Source organism: Maylandia zebra, linkage group LG16 (genome assembly GCF_041146795.1).
Source record: "Maylandia zebra isolate NMK-2024a linkage group LG16, Mzebra_GT3a, whole genome shotgun sequence".
Classification (NCBI taxonomy): domain Eukaryota; kingdom Metazoa; phylum Chordata; class Actinopteri; order Cichliformes; family Cichlidae; genus Maylandia; species Maylandia zebra.
In genome coordinates, this window is record NC_135182.1 from 31,046,012 (window position 1) to 31,061,133 (window position 15,122).

At 43.8% G+C, this 15,122-nt stretch overlaps 1 protein-coding gene across 10 annotated transcripts in view; it reads left to right on the forward strand.

The window, feature by feature from the left end:
* Positions 1 to 8,705: 8,705 nt before the first annotated feature.
* tns1b (tensin 1b) overlaps positions 8,706 to 15,122 on the forward strand; it is a 197,548-nt gene continuing 191,131 nt past the window's right edge. For 4 of the 10 annotated variants that reach the window (XM_012921274.5, XM_012921275.5, XM_076875269.1 and 1 more), the window contains exon 1: positions 8,706 to 9,034. In XM_012921274.5, coding sequence (XP_012776728.2) covers positions 8,936 to 9,034 — 99 coding nt within the window. In that variant the 5' untranslated portion in view covers positions 8,706 to 8,935. The remainder of the gene's footprint in view (positions 9,035 to 15,122) is intronic. The other 6 variants (XM_076875264.1, XM_076875268.1, XM_004559150.5 and 3 more) reach the window with 4 other exon arrangements.

The following is a 15,122-nucleotide window of genomic DNA, read 5'->3' on the forward strand; positions in this document are numbered from 1 at the left end:
TCGTTCTTTCGGTCACTACCCACAGCTCGTGACCATAGGTGAGGGTAGGGACGTAGATCGACCGGTAAATTGAGAGCTTCGCTTTTACACTCAGCTCCCTCTTCACCACGACTGACCGGTGCAGCGTCCGCATTACTGCAGCCGCAGCCCCAATCCGTCTGTCGATCTCCAGCTCCCTTCTCCCATCACTCGCGAACAAGACCCCGAGATACTTGAACTCCTCCACTTGGGGCAGGAACTCATCCCCGACCCGGAGTGGGCACTCCACCCTTTTCCGGCTGAGAACCATGGCCTCAGATTTGGAGGTGCTGATCCTCATTCCCGCTGCGTTACACTCGGCTGCGAACCGCTCCAGTGCGAGCTGGAGGCCCTCACCCGATGAAGCCAACAGAACCACATCATCCGCAAAAATCAGAGATGAGATTCTGAGGCCACCAAAGCGAAAGCCCTCCGCCACTTGGCTGCGCCTAGAAATCCTGTCCATAAAAATTATGAACAGAACCGGAGACAAAGGGCAGCCTTGGCGGAGCCCATCACCCACCGGGAACGAGTCCGACTTATTGCCGGCAATGCGAACCAAGCTCTTGCAACGGTTGTATAGGGATTGAATGGCCCGTAGCAATGGGCCAGACACCCCATACTCGCGCAACACCTCCCACAGGACGCCCCGAGGGACACGGTCGAATGCCTTCTCCAGGTCCACAAAACACATGTAGACTGGTTGGGCAAACTCCCATGCACCCTCAAGTATCCTCGAGAGGACAAAGAGCTGGTCCAGTGTTCCGCGACCAGGACGAAAACCGCATTGTTCCTCCTGTATCCGAGGTTCGACTAGCGGACGAACCCTCCTCTCCAGCACCCTGGCATAGACTTTCCCGGGGAGGCTGAGGAGTGTGATCCCCCTGTAGTTGGAACACACCCTCCGGTCCCCCTTCTTGAAGATGGGGACCACCACCCCGGTCTGCCAGTCCACAGGTACTGCCCCTGATCTCCACGCAACATTGCAGAGACGTGTCAACCAAGACAGCCCTACAACGTCCAGAGCCTTCAGGAACTCGGGGCGGACCTCATCGACACCAGGGGCTCTGCCACCAAGGAGTTGTTTAACTGCCTCAGTGACCTCGCCCCCGGAAATCGGCGGGTCACACCCCTCATCCCCAGACTCTGCTTCCTCCCCGGAAGACGTGTCAGTGGGATTAAGGAGGTCCTCGAAGTATTCCTTCCACCGCCCGACAATTTTCTCAGTCGACGTCAACAGCGCTCCGCCAGCACTATACACAGTGCAGGTAGAGCACCGCTTTCCCCTCCTGAGACGCCTGACGGTTTGCCAGAATCTCTTCGAGGCAGTCCGAAAGTCTTTTTCCATGGCCTCTCCGAACTCCTCCCACACCCGAGTTTTTGCTTCAGCCACTGCCCGAGCCGCATTCCGCTTGGCCTGTCGATACCTGTCGGCTGCCTCCGGAGTCCCACAGGCTAACCAAGCCCGATAGGCCTCCTTCTTCAGCCTGGTGGCTCCCTTCACCTCTGGTGTCCACCATTTGGTTCGGGGATTACCACCACGGCAGGCACCAACCACCTTGCGGCCGCAGCTCAATGCAGCAGCTTCGGCAATGGAGACGCTGAACATGGTCCATTCGGACTCAATGTCCCCAGTCTCCCTCGGAATGCTGTTGAAGCTCTGCCGGAGGTGTGCGTTGAAGATCTCGCGGACTGGGGCCTCTGCTAGACGTTCCCAGCACACCCTCACTACGCGTTTAGGTGCACCAGGTCTGTCCAGCGTCCTCCCCCGCCACCTGATCCAACTCACCACCAGGTGGTGATCAGTTGACAGCTCAGCCCCTCTCTTTACCCGAGTGTCCAGAACATATGGTCGCAGGTCTGGTGATACGATTACAAAATCGATCATCGACCTACGGCCTAGAGCATCCTGGTGCCACGTGCACTTATGGACACTCTTATGTTCGAACAGGGTGTTCGTTATGGCCAAACTGTGATTAGCACAGAAGTCCAATAACAAAGCACCGCTCGGGTTCAGATCAGGGAGGCCGTTCCTCCCAATCACGCCCCTCCAGGTCTCGCTGTCGTTACCCACGTGAGCATTGAAGTCTCCCAGCAGGACAACAGAGTCTCCAGGTGGAGCACCTTCCAGCACCCCCCCCAGGGACTCTAAGAAGGCTGGGTACTCCGAACTGCCACTCGGCGCATAAGCGCAGATGACAGTCAGGACCCGTTCCCCGACCCTAAGGCGCAGGGAACAAACCCTCTCGTCCACCGGGAAAAACCCCAACGTACCGGCAGCAAGCCGAGGGGATATAAGAATACCCACCCCAGCCCGCCGCCTCTCACCAGGGGCAACTCCAGACTGAGACAGAGTCCAGCCCCTCTCCAGGAGACTGGTTCCAGAGCCCAGACAATGCGTAGAGGTGAGCCCAACTATATCTAGCCGGTACCTCTCAACCTCACGCACCAACTCAGGCTCCTTCCCCACCAGAGAGGTGACATTCCATGTCCCTATTGCCAGTCTTGGCAGCCGGGGGTCGGTCCGCCAGGGCCTCCGCTCCTGGCCGCCACCCGGCTCACAATGCACCCGACCCCTATGGCGCCTCCTGCGGGTGGTGGGCCTGCGGGAGGATGGGCCCATGTCTCCTCTTCGGGCTGTGCCCGGCCGGGCCCCATGGACTAAGGCCCGGCCACCAGACGCTCGCCCTCGGGCACCCTCCCCGGGCCTGGCTCCAGGGCGGGGCCCCGGTAACCCTATCCCGGGCAGGGTAAACTGTTCCCTCGATATTCTTTTCATGGGGGTCTTTACAGCATTGATATTGTATTCAAATGTTTAAACATATTGGCACCCAATTAGCCTTTATTACAGGTGCAGTTATAACCACTTTAAACTGTTGAGTTAAATCGATAATCTTAAATGCTTTGGAATGCTTTTCATAATCTTAAATGTTTATATGTAGATTACATTGCATTATAAAAGAAAGGCCTAACTCTGAGTACACTCTGTGCCAAAGTAGACAGGAAGCGCAGGCTTTTGCAGAGCGTGCTTGTGAAAGTGAAACTAAAGCAGAGTCTAAGTGTAAGTTACTTTGAGGAGCTGTTGGGAGGATGCTATTTGACTAACCAGGTTATTCATTGTTGTCTTTTATTCATTTATATATTTTGATTAAGCTTTTAGTAGAGGTTCTTGATTAAAAAATTTATTCAACATGTTACAGATATAGTTTCAGTTAGGTTATTACACATAAGGATGAGCCTCTGGTCTGGTGGAAAGGTTACAAGGTTTAGCTGGTGAGGTGAGAGGTGAAACTGAGTGCATTTCAGGTTGACACATACACACCCACACACACACACACAGTAGATAGACTCATTTTTAGGTGAGAGGTTAATCATATTTTGCTTGTGACTGCAAAATTGTGCCTACAAAAGAACAGTTTGTTGCAGAACTGCTGCTGATGTTCCAGACGATAAGCGAGCGTCCGGCAGCGACAGGAAGACACCTGGCATGGAGACGAGGCGATGTTGCTTTTTCAAACTGTGTTAAAAGTCATTGTGGTTTTGAAACTTATGCATGTGATGACGCATGAGGGGGCGTCATAAATTTCCCTGAAGGTATAAAAACAACTGATTGTGTATTGTTCGAGTGAGATCGATGCTGTCTGCGTACAGTGTTCATCTCCCACACGTGTGTTCATTAAACTCATCGTTTGACTCCACCCGGCCGGATCAGTGTTGTTATTTGGATTTCCTCCTGTATCCCTCCTCAATATTTGAACCCTTAACAAATGCATAAATAACTGAGGTGCTGAAGTGGGTTGGATTAACCTTAACCATCTTTGAAATCTTCTTTACATGCTTATCAAATTTGAGATGTAAATCTAAAATTATTCCTAAAAACTTAAAATCTTTAACCTCCTTTATTTTTTCATTCCTTTACGTGATTTGAAAATCATCAGATGAGCTTTTTCTAATAGAAAAACACATCTAAACTGTTTTTTTTTAAATCAATTCAATAAAAGATGATTATTGTATATACATATAATGCAATGTATGACAGGTTTTATCCATCTGTGCAGTTTATTTAGTTTATTCAGTTATTGTCCTTGTCAGAGTTGAGCTGGGGAATGGGGGACAGGAGGCTATCCCAGCTACCACAGGGTGAGAGGCAGGGTACATCTTGGAGACATCGCCAGTCTGTTGCAGGGCTAACACAGAGAATCCAACAACCATTCATGCTCACATTCACACCTATGAGCAATTTAGAATCACCAGTCAACTTAACCCCACCAACTGAATGCCATTGGACTGCTGAAGGAAGCTGGAGTACCCAGAGAGAACCCACGCAAACACAGAGAGAACCCACGCAAACACAGGGAGAACATGCAACTCCACACAGAAAGGACTCCAGCCTGATGGTAGAGTCGAACTCAGGACCTTTTTTTGCTGTGAGGCAACAGTGCTAACTTCATGAAAACCTTTAACTGAGTTAACACTTTTTGAAGGAAACTAAAATGGCTACAACATTTTCTTTGTTAGAAGTTTGGAGAAAAAGGAGCAGCATGTGCTGGAAAGTGGGACAAGACAAAAAGAAAGTGAGCATGAGAGAGAGACAGAGAAAGAAAAAACGCTTTTTAATCTCTATATCACCTTGTACCTAAGCCACATGTCTGAAAGTACTCTGAAAGTATGTTATGAAACCCATGGTACACTCAAAAGACTGAATGAGGTGAATTGTTCAGTTTCTGTTAATTGTTTATCTTCATTTTACTCAAATTATATATCTTTGTTAAGGTAAAATGTTTTTCTGATAAAGTCTATGTAATTGTGTCTGTTATTATCTGCACAGTGTACTAATGTGTTAATTTATATGTTATGTGATCAAGCAAGTGAATTAGGATTGCTATATAAGGAAAGTGTTAAGCCTGATCTTAAAAGTAGAGATAGTGTCTGTCTTCTGAATCCAAACTGGAAGCTGGTTCTATAGAAGAGGGGCCTGAAAACTGAAGGCTCTGCCTCCCATTCTACTTTCAAATACTCTAGGAACAACAAGTAAGCCTGCAATGCAAGAGTGAAGTGCTCTAATGGGGTGATATGGTACTATAAGGTAATTAAGATAAGATGGGGACTGATTGTTCAAGAACTTGTGTGTGAGAAGCAGGATTTTAGATTGGATTCTGAATTTAACAGGGAACCAGTGAAGAGAAGCCGGTATGGGAGAAATATGTTCTCTCTTCCTAATCCCTGTCAGGACTCTAGCTGCAGCATGTTGGATCAGCTGAAGGCTTTTCATAGATAGGCTTTATTATTGAGTCAAAAAATACTGGTTGAGTTGTAGTGTTAAATGGAAGCAATTAATTGGCTTTTTCTAACGGGGAAATCTGAAGGTATAACATTTTCGGCATTGTTACTGAAGATACAAGAGAAGGTAGGTACAGATTATAAAAAGAAAAAAAGTGTGTTTCTTCTTCTCATGCATCGATCGGAGTCTCGGTTTTTATTGAAGTGTTGTCAGCTTTGGCTTTATCTGCCACCCTGTCCATAGCATTCGCCTCTGTCATACCAATCGTCTGCATGTTCTCCATATCTACGCCTCCTGCCACTGACTCCAAACCATACGTTGTGGCAGGTCTCCCTACCATGTTGCAAACTTTCCCTTTCACTCCTTTCCACCCACTCCACCCTGCCTGCACTCTCTTCTTCACCTCTCCTGTGCATCGCCCGTTGCTTTGGATGGTTGACCCCAGGTACTTAAACTTGTTCACCTTCAGTATTTCTGCTCCTTGCATCCTCATGGTTACATCTTGGGGGTAATCCAGCTCATTTACATTCAGCGTGGATGCTGTCAAGGTCCTGGACCTCTTATATTTCTGTATGTCCGTCCTCTCATAGTCTATTAGTGTCCTCAGTAATATGTTTTAGTACTTCTGGTAATCTGGTTTTCATGTTGTTGCTTCCTTAGTTTCAGGGTCTAAAACCGCTGTCGGTTCTTATCGAAGTTCACCGAGATTCACCATCTTTCCTGAACATAAATCGATTTCTGTGGCAGGTAAAAGATTCAGGAAAGAGACTGGGTGCAGGAAATAACTGCTTGAAGTTTGTGCGGCTTTCCCATCGTTATTTTCAAGTACATTACGTGACATATACACTTACAAGACAATAAACCGACTTTGAAATGATGTAACAGTCTCACACAGCGTTACACAGGATAGTGTCCAGGAATAGAAGAAAGTTATGGAGGATAGCTGTGCAGCTTTGTAAGTATTTTTGTATCCAATAGAAAGACAGGTTAAAGAAAGGTTAAAAGCGGGCAGCTCTGTTGACTCTGGTCACTACTTTACAAATGATCCAGCAGGGGGAAGCATCATTGCATGAAAAGCCCTTTAACCACACTTGACTACATACCCCAGAGATTCATTCACTCTGCAAACTCCTCACACCAGGGTTGAAGAACTAAAACTGAAGCGCTTGAAGGATTTTATGGATTTGAGAAATGCAAATCTTTTGTCTCAGTTACAAAGTTACAAATTAAAATACAGCACACTGGAAGATTGTATTGCTTGTTTTGCACTTAGTGTTCAACCAGCAATCAAAAAATCCATGTAATGAGCTAAAAAACTAAAACTTAAATTCTAATAGTAAAATTAATATTTCACAGGATTTCTTTTTAACTTTCATTGACTGTCTCCTGATATTTTTTACTCTATTGTGCTACTTAATAGCAGGATAGTATACTCAAAGCAACTAATTTTATACTTAAAGTACATATTGTGCAGAATCATCTACATTTCATAACTGAATGCACAGAGTATCAATTTAATGTTGCAACAGGACATGACTTTGATTACTTCTTTACTGCCAGGTAATTTTAAATAATGCAATTAAATTAAAGCTATAAAGTAAATGGTATGAAGTACAATATCTAATCAGCTACACTACATAATATTTTTAACATAACCTGGAGAAATCTGTGCATAAGGAGGGCTGAAAATCACTATTGGATGCCTCATGGAGCACTGCACTGCATCAAAACAGCCATAAACACTTGCACAAACCACTGTCCGTGAAAACAGTTCACTACGCTGTTCACAAATGCAGGTTAAAGCTCTATCATTCAAAGATGATAGAAAGGTACCACCAATGCTAAAAGGTATGCAGAGCTTTTAGAGGAACATACATTTGGATCCAGACGCATATTTCAATAAGACAATGCTTAATCAAATACTGCAGCTCTTCTAGCAGCATGGCTTCATAGTAGAAGAGTCTGGGTGCTGAACTGACCTGTCTGCAGTTCAGAGCTTTGAACAGCTGTGAACATTTGAAGGATCATGACATGAAACATGCGACAAAGCTGAACCAGGACTGTTGAGCAGCTATGGTCCTCTACCTGACAAGAATGAGACAACATTCATCTCCCAAAAAGTCCTTCAGCTGCTCTCCTCAGTTCCCATATTTTTGCAGACTGTAGTTCAAAAAAGAGGGGATGCTACACGATGGGAAACATGGCGCTGTCCCAACTTTTATGAGATGTGCTGCTTTCTCGGTTTCAACATTTAGTATGTTCTATTGTCAATAAAATATGGGTTTAAGAGATTTATAGAACATTACATTCTGTTTTTAATGTACATTTTACACAGTGACTCACAACGTTTTTCAGGAACTGGGGTTGTACTAAATAAAGCACATGTACATTAAAACCAGGTAATTATATTTCAGGGGGTGTGGTACTATCTTATTACAGTGAACTAAAACAGAACTTAAAAGTATGTGTGAAACTTTTCTTTAAATTTAAACTTCCTTAAAAGTAGAAATGAAAATAAACAGGAAACATCCTTAGTTTTTGTCAGTCTGGTCAAATTTTCCAACATAACCAGCCTCAGGAGGCGTTACTGAGACTTTATAACAGCTGACACACTGTCTTATCAATATTGTTATTCTGCAGTTGTAGTATAATAGATAGTAAGTTAGATACTTTGATCCCACAGGGGAAAGTTTTGTGTTACAGTAGCATGATAAAGAGTAAAAATAGAACAGTCTACAATACACAACAATAAACAACAAGGTTAAAATAAAAGTGCCACACACAGGACCTCATACTATGAGATAGTGCAGGAATTTATGTATTTACAACAGTGATTAAAAAAAAACAAGGAAAGTATAATTGAAGTTAAGTGAAACAGTTAAAGTAAGACTGACATTGTGTAAGAAGGATGTGCAACTTGTATTATTAAATAATATGCATGCTTTAAATCTATAGTGTAAAACAAGCTGCATGCCAGTATAATACTAAAACATGTCCTGGCAGGTGTGTTCACCTGTCACAGGATGCAGCGTCATCCCTTTTTAAATACACATTAAAGAATATGTCAAACACTGGAACTCATTAAAAGAAACAAAAAAAAGCAGTGGAATAAGTTTGGGCCTGTACCACCTGATGCCGCCAATCTCTGGACACACCCCTGCACATGTTTACCTGGAGGTCAGATAATTACCCCGGGGAAGGCGGAGGGAGAGCATTGGTGTGGATTGTACCTGTTAGGACAGAAATGGACGTGTTTCAGTCTTTACAGTAATGTAACACAGCTATTGTGTACTGTCCGAATAAATGAAGTGAAGAGAGAGAGCGAGAGAGGGAGGGAGGAACACCTTCAGTGTTTAAGGCTGCAGGCTACCTGTTCGTCCTCCACAGTCTGCAGTGGGAAGCGCTCAGTCTGCGCGTGCGGGCGAAAACAAGTGCGACAAACTCCTGGAAACTTCTCCGCGCCCCCAAACAGCGCACAGTGATGCCGCACAGACTGCGCCGATTCACGATGCGTTTAAGCGGAATGAAGCAGTAATTAGTGCGCCTACAGCTGCAGCAGTGGCGTGAGAGAACAAGGGCACCGAGTGCTGGGAGTCTTTGAATGGGTTTGGACGTGTGCGCTCTGGCTTTGCTCGGATGGGATGCTCGGTGAGCTTCATCTGCTGTGAAGAGGACTTTCTGCAAATGCCTGTTTACCACCATGGGGAGGAGAAGAAGAAAGGAAGCCCGAAGAAGGTAAGGAGAAGTTGCCAGAAGGGGTGAAACGCGCGGGTGGCCAATGTGCGCAGACACGAGTGGGCGTCCAATTTTAGCAAAAGAACAGACAGGGCTTGCCTGCGTGTTTGTTCAGGTTGTTTTCGCTGCAGGCTCGGTTTGTTTATTTGCTTACGCGTGTGTGTATGTGTGTGTAGTACATAAGCCAGATGACTTTCTTTATGTAGGACATCAGATAAGACTTATCGACCTTTGGTTCCGCTTGCTAAAGTCGATTGCAGGCAACATCAGATTCTCTCCAGCAATAAGTCACCCAGTGAGAGCAGGATATATCCAGTGCTCGTTAAATGAACAAGAAACAGCCTGTTCACGAGCATCAATCCAGGTTTAGTGTGCGTCTAATTCCTGCGTTGACATTAGGCATTCAAACACTGCTCCTGGGAGGAAATGAGGTAAACCATTCACTACAATGGATGCCAAGGGCAACTCTGAAAAGTCCAAGTTCAGTCATGCTTTTAGTCCAGGACAAAAACACGCATCAAAGGAGCTACCTGTGGTGATGTCATGGAAATAATTTACATTTTCTTTCTCTTACCCTCCGCTGCTGTGTCTGCGGTGGTGGAGCCTTCAGAGTAGCTCAGTAAAGGGTCAAGTTTAAATCACAAGTTAGCGTGGCTGTGACCTGTGCCACATCAACACTTTTAGATATGTTTGAGCCAGTCTTTCAGCCGCTCTGAGAAGATAAACTACCCACCTCTCAGCACCTCCCTGACAGGAAAATCAACTTTGAGCTGTAGGCTCTCTTTGAAGATCAGTCCCGATGCCAAACTGCAGCTGCGAACAGCCTCCGGTTGGTTTGGTGTAATTTAGAGGTAATCAGGAAGTTTTCCAAAGTCTGACCCCCCAAAAGTTAATATGGTTTTAGGCTCTCTGCTTAGAATGAGCTATAGTGCTGTGCAAAAGTCATAAGCCACCCATCATTTCTTCTAGGCTTTCTGAAGGGTTTTCAAAGTTTTTCTTTGGACACTGGCTGTGACTCTTTTTTCAGTCCAGTCTTTGTACCTGATCATTCTCAGAGGAATTTTTTTAAGGTCATTCATAAACGACTGTATGTGTGAAGTTAATCTTGAGTCTAACTTATCATACTTTTAGCGTGATGAAAATAATCTGATACAGCTTTTGCACTTATGATACATTTTAGTTACTTTCAAGATCACATGCCCGTGTCAGCCTCTTTATTTGCATTTTCTTCCCTTTTCTAATCTTTTTCTGCTGTGATCAGATATTTCTAACCTGTAGCCCTACAGATAAGCTCAAAAGGTGCTTCTTGCTCCAAGGGTGGGAGTTATTTAACAGTCTTTTCCCTCTTTCTTTGTATTTGTTCATAAATTTTGCGTTTCTGCAATCAGAATCTGGCAAATCAAGACCTCTGTGCTCTCTTGTGATCACATTGTGATGCACATTCTTATACCCCTGTGCAGCCTGCAGATGTGTGGATAAATGCATGCTTGTGCCGGTATGATACACACTGCTTCTTTCTCGACCTCCCGAAGCGCTGCTGGCAACTGTTTACATCAGCCTGTGTTTCTAAAACCTTTGTTGTGGCTCATGTGTCGGGTCTCAACATGAATTGTATGATGTCCTGGATCCATAGAGTGGAGACAAAATTTTAAGTTTATTGAGAAAATCAATTAAAAGGAACAAATAACGTTGCGTGGAGGTATTCTGCTTCTGCAGGGCCTGCTGGCTGAGTGAGATGTTCAAAGGGTCATTTAAGGCTTTGCTAGGTGCCATTGATGGTAAGAAGCAGTTCCAGTTTCGCTGGAAAAACAACCAACTTAGATTTCTTTCCACTCTGGTCCTTAGAGCCTCCCACTGTCTGAGAAGCCTCTGTTTAAATGATGGTGCGAGTTTTTCTACTTTAAATGTATATATTTTGATTATGTCCAGTGCACCAGCTTTGGCCCAGTTCCGTTTCGGCTTTTACAATATGTCTAATATGTTCGCAGTCGTTATCATTACTTTCTTTCTTCTTGGTTTTTATTGCTAAGGTATCTTATGTGCTTTTCTAAAATGTCATGAAAGTTTACAAACCTGAACTTAATTTCCATGAATGCTGTTTCATTTTGTTTTGGCTTCTAACAAAGTGAATAATTCCGCTCATCTCATACTTGCTGTTGTGTGGCGTTTCCTGAGTATCTGAGAAGGTTTTGGGGCCAGACTGGATTTGACGTGTGTATTTCTACACACTTTTGCTCAAATTAAGCATTTAGATGTAGGTTCCCCAACATTGAGTGCTGTTTAAAGCCAACTAGCTTTAAGTAGAAGTGGCTGATTAGGTCCTCCAGCTCCATGTTTGCTCTGCTGCGTGTTTACTAACCACACTTCGAAGTGAAAGCAGATGTTTCGTGTGCAGGTGCAAATATCTGTGTGACTTTTTCAGGACTCTCTCAGTAACGGACAATGAAATGTTCTTTGTCGTAATTTTTACTTTTTTTTCTTTTTTAACAGTGCTTCATCAAGTCTGTTATTTCCATTTATTTTCATTCTTTCAAAACAAGGAAGAAGAGAGAAGTGGGATCACAAATTTCCCCACGTGTGGGACTAATAAAGGTTATCTTATTTTGGAAATCTTGGAAAAACACCTGAATTAAACTGAAAAGAAAGAGGCACAGGCTAACTGCAAATTCCTGCGAGGGTGTCCCAAAGTTGCCACTGTGTTGTAACCTATGCCTTGTAGTTAAGTGCATGTGGCATTCTTCTGTCAAACACTTATTTGTGCTTTTTGATTTCTTTTTTAAATTCAGACTATTCAACAATCTTTCCATCTAACATGCTGCAACTGCCGCCCTGGTGGGGAATCACCAGATGACACCATGTGCATCAGTACTGTGGAAGGAAAATCCTTTAATCTCTTAAATAATAGGCATCTATTGCCCACCATAGCACAGACACATACTTTATATTAACCAGTGTAATCCTGTGCTGCTTGGAGGTAACACTACAGACACATTTTTAGAGCATCTCGGGTGACTTTTCCTGGATGTGCTGAGCTGCCAGTGGTGCACACAAGCAGCTGGCACTGAGGCGTTTAGGGCTGTGGGCGCACTAAGAGCTGTGGGAAATGAATGCCCTGACTCTGCCAGCAGAGCTGTGGCTCCAGTAATGAAGTAGTGCCAAAGCGTTTAAAATAGTCACTCAAATGAGGTAGCCAAGTGTCAATCATGCTGAGTGTAAACAATCAGCAGTCGCTTGAAGGAGCGGTGAAGAAGAAGCTCTAAAATTGTCCATGTGTGAAATCCTGCTGTTCCCTAGTTAGTTTAGCTTGAGTGTTAAAGAGAAACTTGGTCAACAAGCATTTTAAGCTGTAAACTGGACTAAAAGTTGTCGACCTTTGTGTTGAAAACCTTTGCTTCCCAGAGGGTTTTTTGCATACCATTTGTTTTCCTTTTCATGTCTATGTGTGCGTTGGTGGTGTACTCAGGTGCACACAGATTACTTTACGTGTGATGCTTGTGGTTTGTTTTCCTTATGAAGAAGATAGTTTTGGCTACACCTGTCAGCAGTGCTCAGGGAAGCTCAAGGCACCGAACTTTGAAGAGCGATAACGATCGAACAAAATATAAAATCAAGACTTTGATCTAGATGAGGGGGACCTGAGATTGTTTTGCTGCGAGGTGCTGTGATACAGTGGGAACACATGCACCGACAGATGATTGGCAGAGGGATCCATCAAAAACAACATAAACTGTGATTTCTTTAGCTCATTCAATCAAAGGACCGATGAGCTTATTCAGTGGAAGTCTAAGATCTGCAAGAATTGCTACTCCTTCTAGACTATTGGTGAGATTTGACTGAAAGGGAGTAGTCATGGTAGGTATTCAACTTATTGGGAAAAAAGCTCTACTTTTAACCCCAGAACAACATCCAAATAACTGCAGCCCTCACTTGCCTCGGTTAAGGTCATTGTTCATGACTCCAACCTAAGAAGGAGACTGGGCAAAAATGGCCTGCATGGCAAAGTTCCAAGACGAAAACCACTGCTGAGCTGAAGCAACATAAACATTTTGCTTTGCTAGAAAACATCTTGATGATCCACAAGAGTTTTGGGAAACTGACGAGACAAAAGTTGAACTTTTTGGAAAGCGTGTGTCCAATTATATCTGGTGTAAAGGTAACACAGCATTTCAGAAAAGGAACGTCAAACCAACAGTAAAACATGGTGGTGGTAGTGTGATGGTCTGTTTTGCTGCCTCAGGAAGTGGAAGACTTGCTGTGGTAAATAGACCATGAATTCTGTTCTCTACCAAAAACATCCTGAAGGACAATGTCCGGCCATCTGTTTGTGACCTCAAACGTGCACCTGGGTTCTGCAAAAGGGCAATGATCCAAAACACACCAGCAAGTCCACTTCTGAATGGCTTAAGAAAAACAAAATGAAGACTCTGGAGTGGCCTACACCTTCATTTATAAATTGTATTTTGTGTTTATTCGTGTTATTTTTGTCTAATATTTAAATTTCTTTGATGATCTCAAACATTTAAGTGTGATAAACATACAAAAAATAGGAACTCAGAAAGGGGGGCAAACACTTTTTCACACAACTGTAAATCCAGCATGATAGCTAAGCTTTTGTCTCCAAAATATACAACATGTTGGTGGTCAAAATACTATAGGCAAAGCGAAAAACATGGTGTTCAGAAACCAAAGGGTGCCTGCATATAGTCTATGGAGCAAACTGTAAAAAGTTATTGTCCGGTAAGGCTAGATATCAAGAGCTGTCTAACAGCTGAATGACCAATCATGGCAGAGCTTTCCTCCTGCTGATCCAAGCTAGCACCAACCCTTTCAGTTTGACTGACTCCCAGAAGCAAGTGCTAAAGTAACCGCATCATATAAAACTTTGGCAAGCTGCCTCCAGCTCAGAATAGCCAATTGAATTCCTGGTGACAAGTGGTGAGCAGCTGATGTGTTTAAAAAAAAAAAAAAAAAAAAGTAGCTCTACAGCAAAACATTATCTTGCTTTATTTGTTTTTTAACTCTTGAAGAGCTTCTGATATTGAGAAAAGCTGAGAGAACTGAACATATATTACTGTAGTTGAGTGTCCTAAATGTCTTTCTCTTATTTCCTTTCTTTAGTTTCTTCCTCTCCTTTGGCTCCATGTGTTCATAAAACAGACTGCACAATGGTCAGTTAACTTGCACAAGTGTCTACACCTCAGCTTAAACTGGAGGAAATCCACATCTATTTGTAGGCTATTTTGTCCTTGTAATTGCCCTGCCTTTTAAAATATGCTTTTTGTGAAGCCAGCCAGGGCACACCCTAAGAGATACTTAGCAGACCAAGCCATGTGGGTATATTAAGAGTGGATTCATCACGTGGAGAGAAACATGACTCCATTGCAAGGTCTATTGCTATGTATGCTGCTTTGTCAAGTGGGTTATTGTTTGGTGGCACGTGCCATGCACACCAGATAAGCTGGCAGTAAATTGAGCATTGCAGTGGTAGATGGCCAAAGAGGCAATTTAAATACTTTGCACTGGAATCAAAATAAAGTTGCTCTGTAAATGAATTCCATGCACAATTGGTGTTTAAAAAAACAACAACAACATACATTGGGTACATACAGCCTGCACATTTGCATGTAAACAAAGTATGCTTTGTTAGCATGAAAGTTGATACATGTTGCCAAAGGCTGAGCACTGCTAAGATTGGGGTGTTTAAATATAAATTAATGTATTTCTGATGACTAGTGCTGAATGGGAACAGCTGGGTTCATGCTCTTTTCTTTTCTTTTCTTTTTGGCTTAGCGCTGCCTTTAGAGTCTGCTTACCTGTTTTATAAATGCCCAGAATCCACTGTCTGGCTTCTGTTAGGTCCACCAACATCCTGGAGAAATATCTTGCTGGTGCTGCTGTGTACTTTGGCTGCCCAGGCAGGCAGTGAACAGTTTGTTTTAGCTCCTGCCCTCAGAGCAGCTTTGCCTTGCAGTTCTATACAGAAAGGAACTCTGGTTTGGTTGTGTAGGCCCAGATAACCGGAACAGTTAGTTCAAAGCAGAATAAGAATTGATCTTGACCATTTCTTAAATTACTGATCAGTTCTGCA